The sequence below is a fragment of the Perna viridis genome, chromosome 9, assembly GCF_037379345.1.
Source record: "Perna viridis isolate PV_CMFRI_1.1 ecotype Kerala chromosome 9, ASM3737934v1, whole genome shotgun sequence".
NCBI classification, from domain to species: domain Eukaryota; kingdom Metazoa; phylum Mollusca; class Bivalvia; order Mytilida; family Mytilidae; genus Perna; species Perna viridis.
In genome coordinates this window covers 18,119,086-18,139,691 of record NC_142453.1, presented here as the reverse complement: position 1 = coordinate 18,139,691, position 20,606 = coordinate 18,119,086, and the positions used below count along the sequence as shown (strand labels likewise).

General features: G+C 31.9%; 1 protein-coding gene across 1 annotated transcript in view; it reads left to right on the top strand.

Moving 5' to 3' along the window:
* LOC148607161 (uncharacterized) overlaps window positions 1-20,606 on the top strand; it is a 68,469-nt gene that overhangs the window by 11,740 nt on the left and 36,123 nt on the right. The window contains exon 2 of the mRNA XM_088543474.1: window positions 12,614-12,782. Within this exon, the coding sequence (XP_088399600.1) occupies window positions 12,614-12,782 (169 nt within the window). The remainder of the gene's footprint in view (window positions 1-12,613; window positions 12,783-20,606) is intronic.

The following is a 20,606-nucleotide window of genomic DNA, read 5'->3' as shown; positions in this document are numbered from 1 at the left end:
TTATTGTTGGTAGAAATTGTTGACTTATTCACACTCATTAGAGTGGGGCTTCATTGCAATCACCTTGTCCAGCTGTCAGTTCCCCCACCTGTCTATTACACAATTACGAGACAGATTTCTTATTTTCTATTCAAGGGATTGCTAGGAAATTTGGTATATTGCTTGTTCCTTTTTCTAGGTTTTTCACTTATCTACTTCCTGTTTAATGTACAGCTAATTAATGTATTAGGTGAAGCTTTATGGAAGTTTTCGTTACAGGTTTATTGTCTATTGGAGGAAATACTGAAGTATTGGTGTATTGCTTTTACATAATGACTTGTACCCAGTCTTCAGTGCAGTCTTTCCAAGTTAGACAGAAATGGTTGAGTTGGGGTATTCTCAGCATACATACATGTAACAGGGATTGACACTGATAGTAGTGTGGTTGTTCATAGTTCATAGTAGTCCTAAGGACTATCTAAATTTTGCCTTATTTTTTATAAGATCTAAGAACAGAACTGTCATTACCAGCTACGGACTACTTGTTTTACCTCTGAAGTAGTCCTTTGACCACCAAAGAAATAATGTTAGTGTCAAACCCGGATACATGTAGTTTGTAGTGTGCAGCATCTTGTTTTGAGTCAGTCATATGTTTTGCAATACATGTAGTAAAAACATTCCAATAATTTTTAAACTTACAGTATTGGTTTCATTCTTAGTACTCACCGGTTGTCTTTATATTTTTTTATGACCACAATAATAAATAGGATTTTGTTATATATTATACATATGTAATATTGATGATGACGTCTATAGGCGTGTATGTTTTCGAGACAATTACTTGAAGTGTTTGAAATTTCATCATGGTAGTTTTGATTACTGAAGGTTGGTGATTGATTTTGAGGGATGCTGACCTAAATGTTTTTGTAATGGTGGAGGCATGGCAAACTAAAGATGTTTTTTTTTTTATTGTAAGCATAGTTTTGCACTTTTAACACACCAACATACCAGGTACATGTACTTTTCTGTTAGGTTTGACTTGTACATACTTGGCTGACATGATAATTGTCTGATAATGGTGAATATTGAGAATCGGTCACGATTGACAACATAGAAATGTAATTCTAGAAGATATTTCAAGCTGTTAGATATTGTAGACTAATAATTTCATTCTAATTGGCAGGTCGTCATGATGCTGTTTTTGCTGACTTCAGTTTGTTGAATCTGTATGGCTTTTTACTGACTTTCTAATTGTCTAGTTACCTAGAATAGACTTGTAGTTTCTTTGCTATCAGTTATTGGATCAGAATTATATGACAGTTTTTTTTTCCTGTATCTGTGTACAGCTGTAATTAAGAAGGGTTACTATATTGTTAGGAATCTGATATAGATACATGGATATGTATATTGACATAAATGTAATTAATAACCAAATACATGTACATAGAAAAGAAATAGGAAATTATTATTACTTCTTTTGCAAATTTCTGCAGTTAATTACCGTATGGTGGGTTGTTTTGGCGGGTTTGAATTTGTGCGACTTTAAGGCAAAAGGGTATACGAAAAATGTTTACAGATGGTAAATGGTGCACTAAAATATTTATGCCCAGAGTAGATATTGCGTGGAATTTGTTTTTCAACTTTTTTAGACAGACTGATAAAATATGCCAAAATTAAGCACCCTGCTAAAGTTACCCTCTATAATATTCTTTTTGTACTTCTTAGTCTATGTGTGTTTTGCTACTTGTTAAGCTATTGTGTGAATTCATGTCATTTATTTTCCAGTTTTTTTTTTTTTTGTGAAGTAAGTGAAAATCAGTGGTTTTCCTGGCTTGTGGCCATTAGGGGCCCATAACATGGGCCAATGGCCCATTTTATATAGGAGCCACTGGAAATATTCAGGATTTCAATTGGGCATTTGGAAAAAAAAATGGACCCTTGCAAAATTTTGATGGGCCAGAAATCTCTTGATGCTGTCAAAAGTCACAGATAAAGTTTATTTTTGTGCTTTATCAAGGGGCCCAGCCAAATGAATGACCAATTTAATTCTATCTCAACACATTTTGCCATAAAATTGAAAGGGCCCATCCCAAAATAATCCCTGGAAAATTAATCACTTTGAAAAATTAGAATGAATATTGGTTACGATTCACCAATGAAAGTTGGTCAGTACAATGTTGGTATTGTATCTGCTGTTCTAATGCTTATACTAAAATTTTTCTTATTTCCTAAGAATTTTATTCTCAATTTCCAGTTTGGTTTTCAGCTTTACTTGTACCATAAAGCTGAAGATCACTGACGAGCACAAAGAGCAGTTATGCAATGTACAAATTGTGAATGTCAGTACTCATGATTAAGAAGGCTTTTGTCTTCTATAATAATGACTAGATTTAGACTTTCTGCAATTTATGGAAGACAATTCTGGCCGTTTGACTACCAGTTGGGAAATTCTTCATCTCATTTGAGATATTATTTTAGTCCTTTTTTTTTAAACTTCCATTTGAAGAAACCACTTTACATTGGGGGCAAACTACAGGTATATCACAGTGATCAGGCGAAACTCTTATGCTTATAATATTGTAAACCAACCATATCTTCACAGAAACTTTAAAGTGCCATGACAGTTCATTGCATCATTCAATCTGTGAAAATGTCACAAAATTCCTTAAGTTAAAATTCTAGCTATATTTTTAAGGGCATGAAAAACTGTGAAAATTATAAAGTACTGGTAGCCAAAATTCAGTTATGATATTTTAATCTCTGAAATGTGAAAAAAGCTCTGCTTGAAATTATTTTTTAAGGTTGTCCAAATAGAGCAGGAACTTGATTTTTTTTTGTCCCCATAAAATGAAAGAAGCATGCACCAGTTATCTTATTTATTGCTAATCATCTTTCTCTTTCACTGACATCTTACTTTAAAGGGTCATCTCGTTTTAAAGAATTACACTTAAATAAGTTAATGATGTAGTCTTGAAGCCAGGATAGAATTTAAAGTGTCATTTCTTATAAATCTCGCATTTCATAACTCCATATCTGTAGTGTATTCAAAGAGTAAACCAAGCTGTAGGCATTTTTAATTGTGATTGCAGAATCACACTTTTCCTCGAAGCTTCTTTTGTTCCCAATTCTTAAGAACGTTTTATTGATCTGCGTTATGCCTTAAGGGATGGTCTATATTTGGCTTTGATCTAAGCTCATACAATTAAATTTTTTTGTCTTTGAATCTTTTTTTGTCATTCTATCGGTTACCATGGTGATATTGATTGTATACTGATAGTTGGGGTGTTTTTGGTTTTTTTTCTAAAGATTACTGGAAAGAAGTCATGTTTTTCATGTTGTTACTGGTTGTTAGTGTTATTCTTTTGGTTTGCGTGATTCAAATTTTTATGATCCGAATGGATTAACTTCAGGGTTTTATTGTTCTTTACTGCATGGCCATCAAATCAGTTATTTGGTGCATTTTAAGGTTTTACTTATAAGGCCTTGATTGTGATTAAGTAGCACTCTACATAAAAATCATGCAAAATGTGATTCATGGTTGGAAAGCCTACATATTTTTATTTTTGATATTTTGTTTAAAATGTCATAGTAAACAGAAAGTAACATGCGGTTTTTCATACAACCTATGTTCATAAGAGATAAAAAATATATAGAATGCACTGTAGAGTTCAAAATTAAGGGAGGTAACTTGGTAAATGACACTCAAATACAATAGAATCTATTGGATTTTCAATGTTGATTATCCCTTAAGAGCAGGCAGATATGAATTAATAATTACACATTTCACAGTATAGCAATATAGACCCATAAGACAATTTAATTACAAAAATAAAAATTTGTAGCCTTTTTTGGGGTGTATCAACATTTTTCAGATTTTGCATGATTGTTACAAAGATGCTACTTAATACATACTGTTTATAGGGTTATCTTTGTACTATGAAACATGTTGAAACCAACCACTGTTGGGCTCTTGAATTGGTCCAGTTTCATGTAACATGTACATGTAAGGCAAGTTGTTGGGCTTACAATGATCCAGTTCAGATATACATGTATGTTGGGTTCACCAAGGTAAAAAATACATTTAAGCTGATATGAAAGGACTTGAAATGTTACTGGTTTATACAGTTTTTTTTTTGTTTTTTTTTTGTTTTACTATAATTGTTTATAATTTTGGATACTGTCATATTATTATATGTATATTAGTATTAAGTGGCTGCCTAAAATGCATGCAGGGAATGATTTATTGGGCAAAAATATGTTGAAAACTGTGTTGGTTTTGAAATTCATTGAAAGTTTCATATTGTCTTTTTTTTTTCTGGTGGCATAAAAGCTTGGTGAAATGCATTTAAGTTTTCTTTTAAGGGGAGAAAACATTTTATTTTGCCTTCTTATCCATTGATGATTTTTAGGCAAGTTTCTTTAACTAGAAGGCTTCAATATCTCAAATTAACTTTCTAGTGAACATTTTTGTAGATACTCAAATAAACATCTGCAAAAAAAAAAACCGTATTAAATTTCATATTTCATGGCCTGGAATTTGCCTTTTTTACACCAGTATAGGGATAGCTTTATTGCAATGTATGCAGCATATTTTCCCATTAAAGCAATGAATGAGCCTAATTAAATTTTGAAGAAAGTCTTTTCAAAAATACATTTGAGATTAGCCACTGTGATTGTCTATGCTTTTATTTCTATTACAGTGTGGTTAATGCAAATGTTCTTTTTCACTATCACAGCTGTTTGATTTACCAAGGTTAAAAAAAACAATTAACTACCAGTCCACATAAAATTCAGACACTGCCAATGGATAAGAGAATTATGGTGTTGAAAAACCCAAACAATGCTTTTTCAGTCTACATATGCTGTATTTTCACATAATGATATTTATTTCTGTATTCTGATCTGCACTTTTGAGAAAATTGTACATTCATGTCCCACTAAAATCAACCAAATCAAGAACGACAACTCTTGCAAAGTGCTGATTTCATGTACAATCTGTATAATTTTTATCTCATAAGGGCAAGAACCAAATGAATACGTGATCAGTAATGTTTCTGAACAAGAATTAAAATTGAATTTAGGTGGGTTTTTGACATGCATGAATCACCTCCTGTCTGATTTTTATAAAGACTGCTACTTAAACTGATATAAATGGACTTCAGAAAGTGTCTGGTTTACTCAGGTTTTTAGATTATTCAGGTTTTCAGATTATTCAGGTTTTTAGATTACTCAGGTTTTCAGATTACTCAGGTTTTTAGATTATTCAGGATTTGGTTTAGACAGGTTTTACTGTATAAATCTGAATTTATGGAACAAGGAAATGAAAGCTACATAAAAAAGCTTTTTAATAAAAAGTATATTTAAAAAAAAGAGCAATAGATTGAACCAGAATTTTGCTGTTACATATTCTACATCCTGTTTATTAGGTTTTAATTTACTGAGTACTGATGAACTCATCAAGAGCTGTAGATCACATTCTCTGTAATTTGATATTCCTTCCAAGATAGATTATATAACAGTAGATAATGAGGATTAAATTTAATTTGAATCCGTAAACCTGATTCATCTCCATATAAATATTCCGTATTGTTAACCCACAGATTTTGATGCAAATTTTTAATTACGAAAATATGTAGTGATAGGTCTTTATATGGAAATGAATTTAGATTTCGAAAGATGAATCAATTAGGAATTATTTTTCCTTCATCTCTCTGTGTAAATGTAGTTAGGGATATGTCTTTTGTGATGTATATTGATACATGAGCATCGTGTGGGAAGCTGAGGTTATAAGGTACTTTTGTCTTTTAGCCTCCTATTGCATAAAAAATAATAAAAAAAATTACATTGATTTTTACGACATTAAGTATATATATTTATACATAGCAATAAGTATAGCTGCTAATTAAAGGCTAATAGTTGACCAGTAGGTGTGTCATGTGATTCTAGCATAATTATCATTGGGATTATCACCTGTCTTTCTACACCTGGTCTAGCAGTAGGATTTTGTCACAACTGTATATAACTTCGCATGCTATATTAATTTGGAAAATCATAGTAAAAATAATTTCTGGAGTTGTGTTGTGATTTTCTGACTATTTGATAATGGACTTCAATTGCTTCTAATTGAATATGTATTAGTGGATATCGCTTGGACAATGATTTAGTATTGAGTTGTTTGGAGTGCATATAGTTTATTATTTATTAGTTTTTTCCTGCTAAATGAAAGTACAATATTTTTCAAGACTGTGGTCATATTTGAACATTGCATTGTTGACATTTTAAGTGGCAATTTGCTAAGAGGTTCTTGTACATGTACATTTGTATATGTGATCAATGCACTGCAGCACCAAGGGTAAGTCCCTGTCAGGAAGTATTTCTTTCTTTAGTACCTTAAAGGGAGTGGAGATCAATTACGAACATGGAAAATTCATTTCAGAACGTCAGTGATTATTTTCTGCGACTGTTTTCTTGAAGAAAATCGTGATTAGCGGTTAATAAGAGGATGTAAACAAAGGAGCCATTAGGTATTGGATTTGATGGTCATATTCAATTAATAGATTGTTTAAACTCTAATAAAGCCTTACCTTCAGTTAACTTATCCTTCGTCGAGGAATAGTGGGAGCCGTTATTTGCTAAGTAGTAATGTTGGATAAATATTGTAGGAGAAGAAAATAGAAATGACAAGATTCTAAGAGATTAGAGACATGATGAAATGAGATATGTTGCTGATTTGATCAGAAAGACTTTAATTTTTTTATTCTGTTTTTTTCTTTATTTCTTTGTGAAATCCTGTAAATGTCTTGTAATTTATAGTGTCTGGACTCTCACAGTCTGCTTTCAAACTTACCCATCATGAATGTAAATTTTATTACGTCGTTACAATTTCTGAAATGTCAAATTTCTTCATATTAACGTTGACTGAATTTGAGAATTCCTAAAATAAACTCTGTTGAATTTTATTTCATTAAGAAAAGCGACCTCTTACGACATGCTATAGTTAGTGATACCAATTAATTCAAATTGGAACATGGATTTAAACTTTATTGATGTGAACATTGTAGGAAAAAGTCACCAGAGTACTGGTATTGAAGTAAGCATCCAGGAAGTGCTGCGAGCGTAATTAAATTTTCTTCTATATTATGTCATAGAAACTTCGAACAAACTATGTTAACCACACGTGCCTTTACGATCCTTGAATTGTGTCTTTTTTGCTTTTCACAATTTAGTTTTATTTTGTTGTTTCCTTGTTAAGTTTGTAACATTGTATGATGATTTTGGTATGATTTTCTGTTATTTGTAATCTCTTTACTGTGATATATGACAAGCTTAAGGGCCATCAAGAAATTGGTTTCTTTGCAACGAAATGTACAGAACATCAACCAATTTTGGGCAGCCTCAGCAGAGTTGGGCTACAGCAGCGCCACCATCCATGCAAACTGTGTATAATTATTTATGGGGACGTTACAGGTATGATCGATGTTGTGTATTGAGCTTTGAAAGGGGAGATAACCTTGTGAATATCTAAGGGAGGTAACTTGTTAACTGGTATACATTGCACCTGAATATGATATTATTGAATACCTGCAGTTGACTGGGGGTATGATTTGTAATTAGTAGAGAGTTAATTATTTTGTAATAATGAAAAAAAACAAAAAACAAGTAGATATTTTTTTCTTCTTCAACTTTCGGCATGTCTTTCCTATGTCTGAGTAAGATGATGCAAAATAAGAATATGAGAAAGTTCAGGTTCAGTTTTTGAAATCAATAGAATATAAATATTTACATGTTTATATGAATATTTTATACTGGAAATTGAGGTAGCAATATTTTGGAGAGTTTTGAGAAGCCTCATACGTCAGATTTGCAAGAAAGAGAAGAGAAATCTTGATATAATGGTATGATATATGTATTTTGGTTAAAAGTATTGACATTCTACAATTAAGTCCTGTTAATTGTATTGTTGAATTTTATAAAAATGCACTGTTTTGGGTCTAATGGTTACCATGACATTATAGAAGTTGTTTACAGAATTTGATGTGCTATGGATGACTTCTTGAAATTCCTGCTATTATTACTTACTGGTATTAACACTTGAACAGCTTAAACTGTCATTTGTGTTGAGCATGGTATTAAAAGAAAGGTCGTCCATTGTTCTTGATTGTGAAATGAAGGTCAAATGAAAGAAAATAGACATAGCAAAACAATATGAGCTTCTTTACATGTATTTGAATTGGCAACGTTATGAAAGTTTAAAAAAAAAAATTTAGGAAGATTTTATACTTGAGGTAGTCTCTGACATCAATGTCAATTTCGTTGTCGAATACTGTTAAATGTGTACAGAAAGAAACAAAAAACCAAAAAAAATCAATTTCTGTACATGTATTTATATTGGCAAATTTATGTTTTAAAAATTGAAAAAAAAATTACAAGATTTTGTATTTGAAGCAGTCTCAGATTCAGTGTCAATCTCTTGCACAAATGGTATTTTAAAAGCATGTAGATCTTGGTCAAATGCCATTGTACTAAATCATACCTCTTGATGCAGATTTGTATTGTACCACTGAAACAGCCACACAAATTTGTAATGAGTAGTGCACATTCTTTGAGAATTTACATCATGTATAGTAGAGCCTATAAGCTAGCAGAGTGATTTATAGTGAACTGTGAAGGTTTTGCGGGTCTGTCGAGAAGATTTGATCAATGTGTACCATTTTCAAACATAGGCCAAATGGTACAATGTAATTAACTCTGTCTTCAGAAATTTATCAGTCGGAGGTTTTTAAGATCGTTTGACTAAAGGCATTATCCAGTTGAATGATGTCTGATATTATAATTTTCTGATACATACATTTGTACATATACAATGATGAATCACGTCAATTATCAATAAAAAAAACTCCTTTTGACACACTGGTGCATGTTTGTCTAGAGTATAACAGGTTGATTTCAAACACCTTTTGAAAAGTTAAAATGCTTGAGTTCTATTCATGATGTTATACAATATACATGCTCAATGTACTGTACATGTACATGTTGTTAAAGTCTTTATCTACTATCAAAGGAACATGTACAGTACAGGAAGAGACATGCAGTGATTGATCACTGACATGGTAGTACCTCGCTCTGGAAATGGTAACCCACATTTTTTGTTATCCAAGTAGAATGTTCCCAATTTATTTGAAATTTTAAATAGTAGGTAATGCCCAACAACTTCCAAAAAGAATTTGTAGGAAATCTTAAGGTATAATAATTGTATTGGCTAGTGTACCACTATGTCAGTGATCAGTCATGGTATGTCTCTTTCTGTACTGTACTTATACTTATAGTAATATGTGAGAGAGCACAATTACCTTTATGGGTTCTCACTATGTTCTACAACCTGAAAAACTCTGTAGGACAGTTGCATTGTTTCTTGAAGTATATTAAATAACCCTTGGAACCAATGCCAGGAATTCACTCAGTTGGGAGGTACATGTATATCTATTTGATCTTTGATTGGTTCCATTCATCGTGAGGTATGATGTCTGCTTTCAATCTGTGAAACTCACTTTATGCAACAACACAATGGTCTTACTGTATTTTTACAAGTTTAATGATATTGATTGCAACTTATGCTGAATGTATTGTTATAAAAAAAATTAACTTCTAATTGAAAATTATCTTGCTTAATTTGTTTATGATGTTAGGATGTCTGACAGTGAATTTCAAACCCATAAAATTGTTTAACTTAGTGAATCTTAACCCAGTGAAAGAAATTAGCAGTAGACCTACAGACCAAGTGTATGTAAAATCAAGCAGGTTTATGTTGAAATTGGCTCAATTTTCTTTGAAATCTACAGTGCGGTCTACATAAAATCATGATGGGTCTGTTTTGACCAAAAATTAAACTTCTAACACTGAAATAACCTGAAGAATCTAGTCCCTCTCCGTATTTGTTTCACTTCTACTATCGAGTTAATGAACTGATCATAGGGAACATAATATAACGACTGGATTATTCATGTTAAGTGAATCTCGAAAATTTTCAAGTTTACATGACTTTGAATGTGGACATATGTTGTTCAATGTACATGTTGTACATGTAATTCGGAGTAATCACACTATGGATAACAGCAATTTTGACGTTACAAGTGGTTCTGTAGGCAATGATGGAAATTTTTTGTCTTAATTCTTGGACAGATTCCAATCCATCCATGTTGGGCACATGGATGGAGGTTGTCCATGCTGCCAACACATGGTAGTTGACAGTTTTAATAACACTTTATATTGTATACATGTACATTGTCTTTTCTTTGAAGAATTTTTTCAAATGCATTTTTCCTGGTGTAAAAATGTTCCTTACATGTATATGCTAGAGCCGTAAATACAATATCTAGTTAATAGCTGTAAAGCTTCTCATTAGTAGTGACATTTCAACAGGTCTTTGTTGTTACTTTCTTTCCCTTCAGATTTGAAGTGATATTAATCAATAAATGGAAACTCCGACTTGTGTTAAATTGATTTTAATTTGTAAAATAAAAGTACATTTGCTGTAAATGAGCTGTTTCTAAAAGCCAATTTACTGTGATACATTGATTTGTCATGTCAGTATTGTCTCTCTTGGATTCCAGCATAGTCATGACAAATAGGTATTTGTCATTTTAAAAGCTAACATAAATTTTTTATACCACCCCTTTAAAGAGTCAGATATGTAACCAAATGTGAGGAATTTCTTGTCTTAAAACTAAGGCTTTTGTTTTGATTTTTCCAGTGGAAGAAGTTCCCAAATTACCCCAAAATAGGCTCCTTAATGTTTTTTTTAAATACAAAACAGCATTGAATATTTACATAGATACAGGATAAACTATAGAAATTACTGAACTTTTTTCTTTTGGATGGACACAAACTGTAATTCCTTGCTTGAATTGAATCTGTTGGATAACTTGGTTTTTTTATGGGCTGTTTTCCAATACCGAAAGACACATATGACCATGTCTTGTCAGGGCTTGCCAAATAAGGTGGAAATTTTCTATTTAAACTCCAAAATGCACTTTCCCCCCACTTCTCATATTTTGTTCGGACAGGTGTCAGTTTAGGGACTAATGAAACTAGCTGTATGATCAAATATAATTCTATTATGAATTTCCCCATTTGTTATTAATATTTCAATATTTTATTCCCAATTTTTTTTCCCAAGTAGGATGAATGTAAAACATCATAAAATGGTAGATTTTTCAAATTTGGTTCAAGTTAAAGTAGGACTACTGGATCAGCTTTTGACATATTGATCTGTTTGGCCAAGTTGATAATGTGTTAAAGTAGTCTACAGGTCTCCTATGACACATACATGTACAAGTTACTTACATGTATGTCCAAATACATGTATATCAGATATAAAGCAAAGTTTCATCTTTATTATTAACAGGAGATGTGTGAGAAACAAATTTATTCTGAAACTCTCTTAATTGAAGTATTGACTTGTTGGTATTGATAGGTTATTTAAGGTGGTAGACCTAAGGATAAGGGACATAACTCTTGAAATCAGTGATATGTTTGTATCATATTCAATTTCAACAAAGCCTATCAAGTTTACATTTGAAACAGAATGAAATCAGTCCATCACACCTTGTAAGCACTCAATGGCCTTCATTTCTCAACAAATTTTGATCAAATTTACTACAAGGGTGTTCTCCTGAATCGCTTTGACAAGTTTAAATTTGAAAATTTGTAATTTATTAGCCATAGAAACTGAATTGTCTTCATAATTTGTTTTGTTAGTTATCTCAAATCTGCTTTGAGTACATGTACAAATCTAATTGAATTTGGATAGAATGAATACCATATATTGCTAACATGAAGCTCTTGTGTTTTTCATCATTGCTGATCATTAATTTAGAGTCTTAAGTGTCTTCATATACTTTAGTGCAGCTGGTTATTTTTCAAATAATCTGAAATTTTATGGTACTGATTTTAATAGTGTAAGCATACTCATTTTCGTTTTTTTTTTTTCATGGTGAACAGAAAACTGAAAAATTGTACACGCTGATTTGAATTTTAACACTATATAATGCGTATTTTTTGGGGGGGGGGGAACCATGAAAATTGATACCCATGTAAATGTTCTCTTGACAGAATCCGTGAAAATTGATACCCATGTAAATGTTCTCTCGACAGAATCTGTGAAAGCAAGCAACCACAAAAATTAGTATCGTCTGAATATAGCTGAAATATTGCTGCTCGGACGTTAAACCCCAACAAACAAACGAAACAAACAAAAATTAGTAGTGTACATTTACAGTATGAGACTAGGTTAGAAATACTACATAATGAGCAATCCTGCAATACATCAGTTTTCTGGAGATTTATGATTTTGAAAAAAAAAAATTAAATAGACCATGTGATCATTTTCAAAGCTCTTCGAAGTTTTGAAAGATTGATTATGAAGATAACATGAACAGCTAATATATTAAGTTTGAAACCTCATGGTGTCAGTTTTTGAAATATGTTGTATGTAGCAGCCTGAAAATCAACCCCCCCCCCAAAAAAAAAAAAAAAAAAATAGTATTATTATAATACTAAGAAGTGCATTGAGTGAACATGTACTGTATTTGAAATAGGGTAAAATTGTTAATTATATTATTTTATATATTTGTAGGGCACCGTCTGGCAATCCTCATGATACGAATTCTCCATTTAAAAGGACCCGGCCACAGAGTCCTTCTACAAGACCAGGCTATCCTTACCCGACTGACCCGACGCAGGGCCATAGATATGGCCTAGCTGCCACCACTCCAGGCTATCCTATGTATAGAGAGGCCTATCAAGTAAGTGGGAATGAGAAATAGACTCTCACAGCTGTTTCAAGGTTGTGTCTTGTTTCACAAAAATATCTAATACTGAGTTATTTTGAAAACTCTTCCTGAACTCAAAATTTGACAAAAATACATGTAACTAGATTTATTTCATCACAGACCTGCAGCAATTTTTTATGAAAGGGGTTTGTTCACAAAGTACCAAATTTGGCCCATGCTCAGTTTTTGACAAAAGCTTTACAGATGGATAGGTATTGATGAAATATATATATAAAAATATTTAAATGTCTGAATATCAGTTCTGCATTTCCATGGCAATTGATTGAATTTATCATAGGAAAATCACAATTTTTTCATTAAAATGCCATATTTGGCCATTTTATTCATCTTTGGTATTGACTTTCCTTACAACTTTGTATGAGACTTTGTAGTAGAATGGTATATAATGCAAAATGAACAAAAATCACAACAAAAACTAATGTTTATTTCATGTTTCCATGGAAACCAATCAATTTTTAACAACATCAACATTTCTTACTTCTAAACCAGCGCAATGATGACTCATCTATTTTAATATGTTGTCCTTAAAGTACTTCATTATTAATTACTTTCAGAGAAGCTTTATAGTAGTGAAAATTTTCTAAAATTTATTAAAACAATTTCATGTCATTTATGAGCAGGGTTAATGTTAGACGTTATTAAATATCAAACAATCGAATTATCTTCAGTGCAAATGAACTACCAATTCTTTATTATAAAGGGTTAAACTTCGAAGTTGTTCTTCATTCATTTGAGGAAATGTGATGTGACTCTCCTCAATTGCAACCCAATTGGCCGACCTTCTTTCCAAATGATTTGTCTTCACATATTCTTATAAGGTATTGACCTACAACATAAGATTGTTATAAATAATCTGAATACTGGAAAAGAAAATTGTGGGAGGGGTATTGTGACCATTGCTGGTCATACTGTTACTTGACAGTCAGAAACGCTTGTGACATAAATGAAGCTCCAATTTTCAACATACAAAATGAATACTTGTATTATGTGTCCACTTACCGGTTTAAAATATAATGTAACTTGATATAAAATCAGTAAATCCACTAACACTTATCAAAATATTATCCCAGAAGCTCTTTGGAGCATGTCTTGAGCTAGTTTTTTTTTAAATGTCACTCCAGAGTATAATGCTGTAAAAAAATGGCTTAACTTTTTATTTTCCATTTAGTGCTGTCACAATTGATACTTTTGACAAATTTACAGGGCTTTTCATCATAATGAAAATAAAAATGTGTCAACTGCACTTCACATTTACATGAAAAATTGTAGCTACATGGACCATTAATTTTCCAAAAGAGGTTATTTCAGAGAAAAAAAAAGTTGGGCCCTAATTATTTGAAGAAATCATTTTTCCCACATGAAAATCCAATGCCCCCCCCCCCCACCCAGTAGAAAATAAGTGGTATGTGCACTATAGCTAACAAACAAAAAACAAAACAAAAAAAACTATGTAGCAAAACTGCTGTACATTGTACTTTGCCCAAGGATTAAAATTTTAGATACCCAAGGAAAAAGCATTTCAAAGTCCTGTACTATAATGGTATACAGATTTTGGAAATATAAACTGTTTAGGGTGTTATCATTAGTCAACTACTTACCTTTGATTTGAGTGTGTAGAATAACATATGATATGTAGTAATGTATCAAGTATTTACACTAGCTTGTGCTTGTTATACATTTGCATATGAGGAAGTTTGTACGGAAGTGTTAAAATATTTAAATAAACCCGGGAAGAAAATTCGAGATCCGACAGTAAAATGTGTTTTTTCTCACTCTTGAATTTTGCTGCCACTGCCAACAACTTGCAGTCATATATCTTAACGTACATTTATTTTTCATTGTATATGAATTAAAACATACTAAATGCATAGTAAATTTATACAGTTTCGATGTTTGACTTTATAATTGATGTGGTCGTATGCTGCCCCTTCCAAACATATTTCACCATTCGGTTTACTACTTAACAGAATGAATAAGGGTAACTGATGTTTATGGACAGATGGCATACTTACATTTCTAATTATGATTACATATTATGTTTCTGTACATGAACTGTAAGCGGTTTTGATGAAATCATGATCATCAACATTGTAAAGTTCGTAATGTGGCACAATGATGTGGCTTCGGTTTCCATGGCAAAGTAAACAACGAAAACATGGTCCGAATGGAATGTTCCGATTTGCGTAAACAAAACACGCTTCTCAAAGGTTAAACAACATAAAAATTTTAATAGAGCGCATTTCTCGAACTCTTAGATATTGAAGGTGGACGTAGATATATAAGCGACGATTTTATCATTAAAATACAAAGATATTCGACAGCTGCGGTGATACTACATATTTTCGTTTGAAGTAGGGAAATGGGGGAAAAAACACACCAAACGATCATACCATGGATAAGACATGGCTATTTTTTTCACTGAAGTGACAGGGAACTTCTTCTACAATATCATTTTGTTGAAAGACGACATTCAAAGTTAATTATAAGCAAAAAATATTACTGCTGGGGGAATTTTGAATTTTCAAGAAATAGTTGGGCCGAATATCTTGAAAAGTGAACCAACCCCTTTTCTGTTGGATGTATTCAAAATTATTGGAATTAAGTGTAGACCTGCATGACTTTTGATGGACAGTGTCTATCGGTCTACCACTTATTTCAAACACGGATCATTTTGCTCAGTATTAAAGATTTGAGAGAAATAACTCAATTATTTGAATCTTTGGGTACTGTAAATCTAAGTAGGCCTCTCCTGAATTCCATGGTCTTTGGTTTTAAGTAGCAGTCTATAAAAATCAGACAGAAGGTGATTCATGCATGTCAAAAACCCACTGAGCTCAGTTTTATTTCTTGTTCAGAAACCATTATAGATCACTTAAACAGTCTTGGTTTTTCATTTGAGGGTTGCGCATTTGAGATAAAATTTATATAGTTTGTACATGAAATTAGCACTTTGTAAGAGTTATCATTCTTGATTTGGTTGATCTGAGTGGGAGGTTAATGTGTGGTTTTATCATAAGTACAGATCTAAATACAGAAAGGACTATTGTCACATAAAAATATAGCATATGTAGGCCGAAAAAGTTTCATCTGATCCATGGGTTTTTCATGGGCAGTGTCTGAATTTGATGTGGACTGGTACTACAAAACCTCTATCCCTATGCCCATGCAAGTCTAGTTAAAATTCATTTGAGCTAGCAGAAATTCAATGGAAGTTTGATCACCAATAATTGATTAGAATTGATGATTTAGGCTAGTACATGTGATGTAGATTTTGTAGCTGGAAAAGTTTTTGGCACATGCTAGTTTCTTAAAAAATCTCACAAGTGACAATTTCTTCATATCCTTGAGTTTTCTTCTTATTTTAGATTTGAAATACCTGTTCTGATAGCTCAAAGTTTGAGTTTAGACAGGATTTTAGAAAAAGCTTAGTTGTTGATTCTTTAAAGAAACTGGGTCGTGGTCTTTGTAAGAAACAGGCAGTGATTAGAACAAAAGTCATGAAGTTTTTTACATGTCATGCAACCTGTACCATTAGAACTAAGAAAAACTGAAGACCTTAGGCAAAAAATTATTTGTATTTCCTATTAAACCTTAAAAATATTGTAGGAAGGTAGGAATTTTTTTTATTTTACTATTTTTATTCAGACTTTAACATGTTTAACAGTGTTGATTGACAAATGACTTAAAAAAAACTTGGGTATACTATTTTTGCTGAATAAAGGGTGAGTATAATAGTAGAAAACACACATGGTTTCCTATTTAGCCTTTTCAGGGGGGAATTTCTTCCATTTTTGATCTGATTTCAGCATATTTAAATATAGGTTTTAATGGCACAATTCTTTTTTATTGCATATTTATTTCCGCCTTAGCCTATTTCTGCTTCCTTATTGTCTGTCATGAAATCGTGACGAGTCTTGTCAAAAAGGCACAATGTCTATTATATAATCCTAAAAACATCTGTCCCCAGAGAGCTATGAAAATGGTGTTGATTTCAAATTGAAAGAAAACAGTTTCAAAGGATTTTTTTATTAGAAATATGTAATTTTTAAACTTGTATGATGCATGCAGTATATTTCAAGCAAGCACTAATAAATAAATGGAGCAACTACTGCTTGCCATTGAGTCAGAATAAATGTGTCCAAGTGGGATAATATGCCTTTCTATTGGTTGTTACTTCTGTGAGCTAGGACAATAAAAATCTGGTTTAGTGTGTCAGACTAGTACAAAGCAGGGTCTTACAATCCTTGAACTGATTTGCATAACGATTTGACAGATCGATGACCGTTCACTGATTGATCGCTGACGGATTGATTACCAATGACCAGTGACCAATTTGATTGTAGTTTTATTATGTAAAATGACTTAAGATCTGTTTGAAATAAAAGAAATGTAAAATAAAAGTATAAATTGATGTTTAAATCTATTACATTATGTAAATATGTGTAAAATTGACAAAGAAAACAATGAAAACAGTAAAATATAGTGACTGCTCTGTGGTCACGTGATGCAATCACCGGTTTAATGGATCGGTTTGACAGATCGATGACTGACGGAAAACTTATCTGTGACCAATGGCTGATTGCAATTTTTGTTGCACGGATCAGTTCAGGTACTGTACCCATTAATTAAACCATTTTGTTCTAAAAGGCATGAAATTCCTGACAAAAGAATATAAATATGCTGGGTATCCTAACAAAACAAACTGGAGCAACACAATGAATGTGAAGCTGTTTGGGGATACACAATAAACTCAGTACTATAAAGCTGGGTATCCTAACAAAACGAACTGGAGCAACACAATGAATGTGAAGCTGTTTGGGGATACACAATAAACTCAGTACTATAAAGCTGGGTATCCTAACAAAACGAACTGGAGCAACACAATGAATGTGAAGCTGTTTGGGAATACACAATAAACTCAGGACTATCAAGGTAATGTATATCTGGACACAAGGAACCATGGAATTTGATATTCCTGTGGTCTCTTGTCTCTAAATTAACATTGACTATAGTGCTGCGTTTCTATGAACAACTCTGCAGGTATTTCTAGAAAAGCAGAGGATGTTTACCCTACCAGTGCACCTAGTCCATGCTCCCAGTTTTTAATGGATTCGGAGTTGCTCATTTGCTTTTGTTACTTTGTATGTATGACTTTAGTTACTTTATGTTCTTTGTTATGTATGTCTGTTTTCCATGTCTGGTCTTTGTCCCTGAATTACATTCTTTTGATTACTGCTATAACTTTGGTTCCCTTGATCACTTTTTTTTGTTTTCTGTCAAGTAATGGACAGCTTAATTTTGAAATAAACTTTTTTTTAATTTACAATTGGATTTTGCCAATTCTTGCCAAGTAGTTATTTTTTTTTAATTTTAAACTTCTATTAGATTTGTTTTATCTATTTTTGTAATTAGATATTTTTATTTATTTTAGGTTCTGATTTCATCAAGCCCAGATTTTATTTCATTGAAAATTTATCTTTCTATGTACATTGTGCATTAAAATTGTATTTTTAAGGTTATTGATTGATGGCCCTTTAAAAAAAATCCACATTTGAGTATCAATTATATATAGAAGTTAATTAAATTATCAGTAAGAGTTATGGTTCTTTGATCAATATTTAAGAATTATTTACCTTGTGCATATATACTTCATGTAACAAATGCACCTAGGTATTACCTAAATACAAAATAGTAAATACTTTCAGAGGTCACCAAAAGATCTTCAATAAGTATGATGCATTTTGTAGGCTTTCCCATTAGGTTTTCCCAATGCTTTGAGGATATTTAGAGCATTTAATTATGACTTTCAAATATGTTTGGGTAATAAGTATTGAAAATTCCAATTTTTAATTACACGTTAACAATCTGAAAGAGTTTTAGTGTGACTTAGATTTTAACAAACAACAAAGGTTACTGTTAAGTCCTCATACCAACACATACATCGAATGGCTAGGTGTTTTGGTATTAGGCTTTGACATAGTTAACAAATTATCTGGTTAAGGGTCAAGGGAGGTTCAATTCGAACAAAATGGGTCGTTGTTCTATTTCTATAGGGTATGTAAGTCTCGTCATATGACTCTGTGGTTTCATGAAATGGGTTTTCATGTACCATTCGAATGCGTGGAAATTTATAGGGGATGTGGTATGATTGCCAATGAGATGTCATTATAAATATCAATAAATGTCATTTATAGAGGGTTGAGGAAGCATTATTAAAAGCAGATCATCTTTTCATGTAAAATGCCATTAAAAGATGACAAATATGTATTTTTACATGCTAAAAATGTTTCGAAAAGCATGAAATAGAAGATTTTTGCATTTGTAATATCGTGTTTCAAGATCTTGGAAGTATATAATAAAATGCATGTCTATACCACGGGGGATGGGGGCAGGGGTGGGGACACCCATTCATATATATGTAATGCATTTATGTAACCCATTCATATATATATGCATGGTGTTAATCGGCGTCTACTTATCACAGCAGGATGCTGATCAGAACATTTCACATTGTATCTAAAGACATTATCATGTCCGAGATAATTGGATCCCTTCCTGCTTATTTGTCAAATGTTAATCTTTATTTACTTTGATGGATTTTAATGATGATTCAATTGATGTCAAATCAATTACCATGTCTAAATATATAGGCTATAATGTGTAAATTTTAACCTGAATCACATATACTGCAACTAAATTCCTACCCTTTTCATATATTACTAATCACAAAAAGTAGACCAATATGTACTTAAGTTACCCCCATGGAATAGATTTTTTACATTAACTCTAATTTTTCTTGGAACAGCGAAAATTGATACTGCAAATACGCTCCATTCACAGAATCTGTGATAAATTGCAAATGCGAAAAGCAATACGTTTATAGTAATTTTTCAGGTTTTGTGGTGCTAGTGCCTGGTATTTTTTCTTTAATCTTGAAGCCTGTTGGACTAGCACAAAGCTATTCAGAACTCCTCAGCCTTTCTTAATACTCCAAAGAAAGAAATTTGACTGATCCAATTCTAAAGTTAGAGTTTATTTGGTTGAAATTTTTACCATTGCTTTTTTTCTTAGTTCCTTGCTTCTTGCCAAAATTCTTGACAGAGTTATTTTTTTATTTCTAGTGATATCTAACTAAATTTTTTAGTGGCACCTGGTGGGTAGAACTACTTTGAGTTGCGTATGACTACAATTCCAGCAAACTTTTCAAGAAGAAATTCTCCTCATGAGTGGTTCTAATTGGTACTAAGAAGGATTTGTTTGATCAATCAAATCTTGAAATGCATGAAATATTTACTGTAGGACATAGGACCACAGTTAATTATTCAATCCTTAATCATTTATTCCAGTTAATGGTCTTTTAAAAAGAATTAAATGGACCTTGTCTGCTTCAAAGAATTTGATTTCACATAATTCTCAGAATTCACTGTCTGGTCTGTGTCAAGAACTTTTTCATCATTATGTTTTTAACATTTTTCTTTTATAAGTAATTTAATTAACTCCAATTCCACTAGCCTCAGCAAAATTTTACTTGACTTTGGCATAGAAACATACTGGTGTATATTTGCTAAAGGCATGCAGACTGTCTGTCCATTGTTCATGTTAATGCTACAAACAGTTTTTCTACCTATTTTTTAAATTATAGAACATATGTCATACTTTAAATCTCATTAATTTCTGTGAGTTGTAAAAAAACAGTAAACTAAGTTTTATTAAATATACATTGTATTGCTGTTGTAGGTTTATAACCCTTTAATCTATTTTATTAGCAGATGTTTT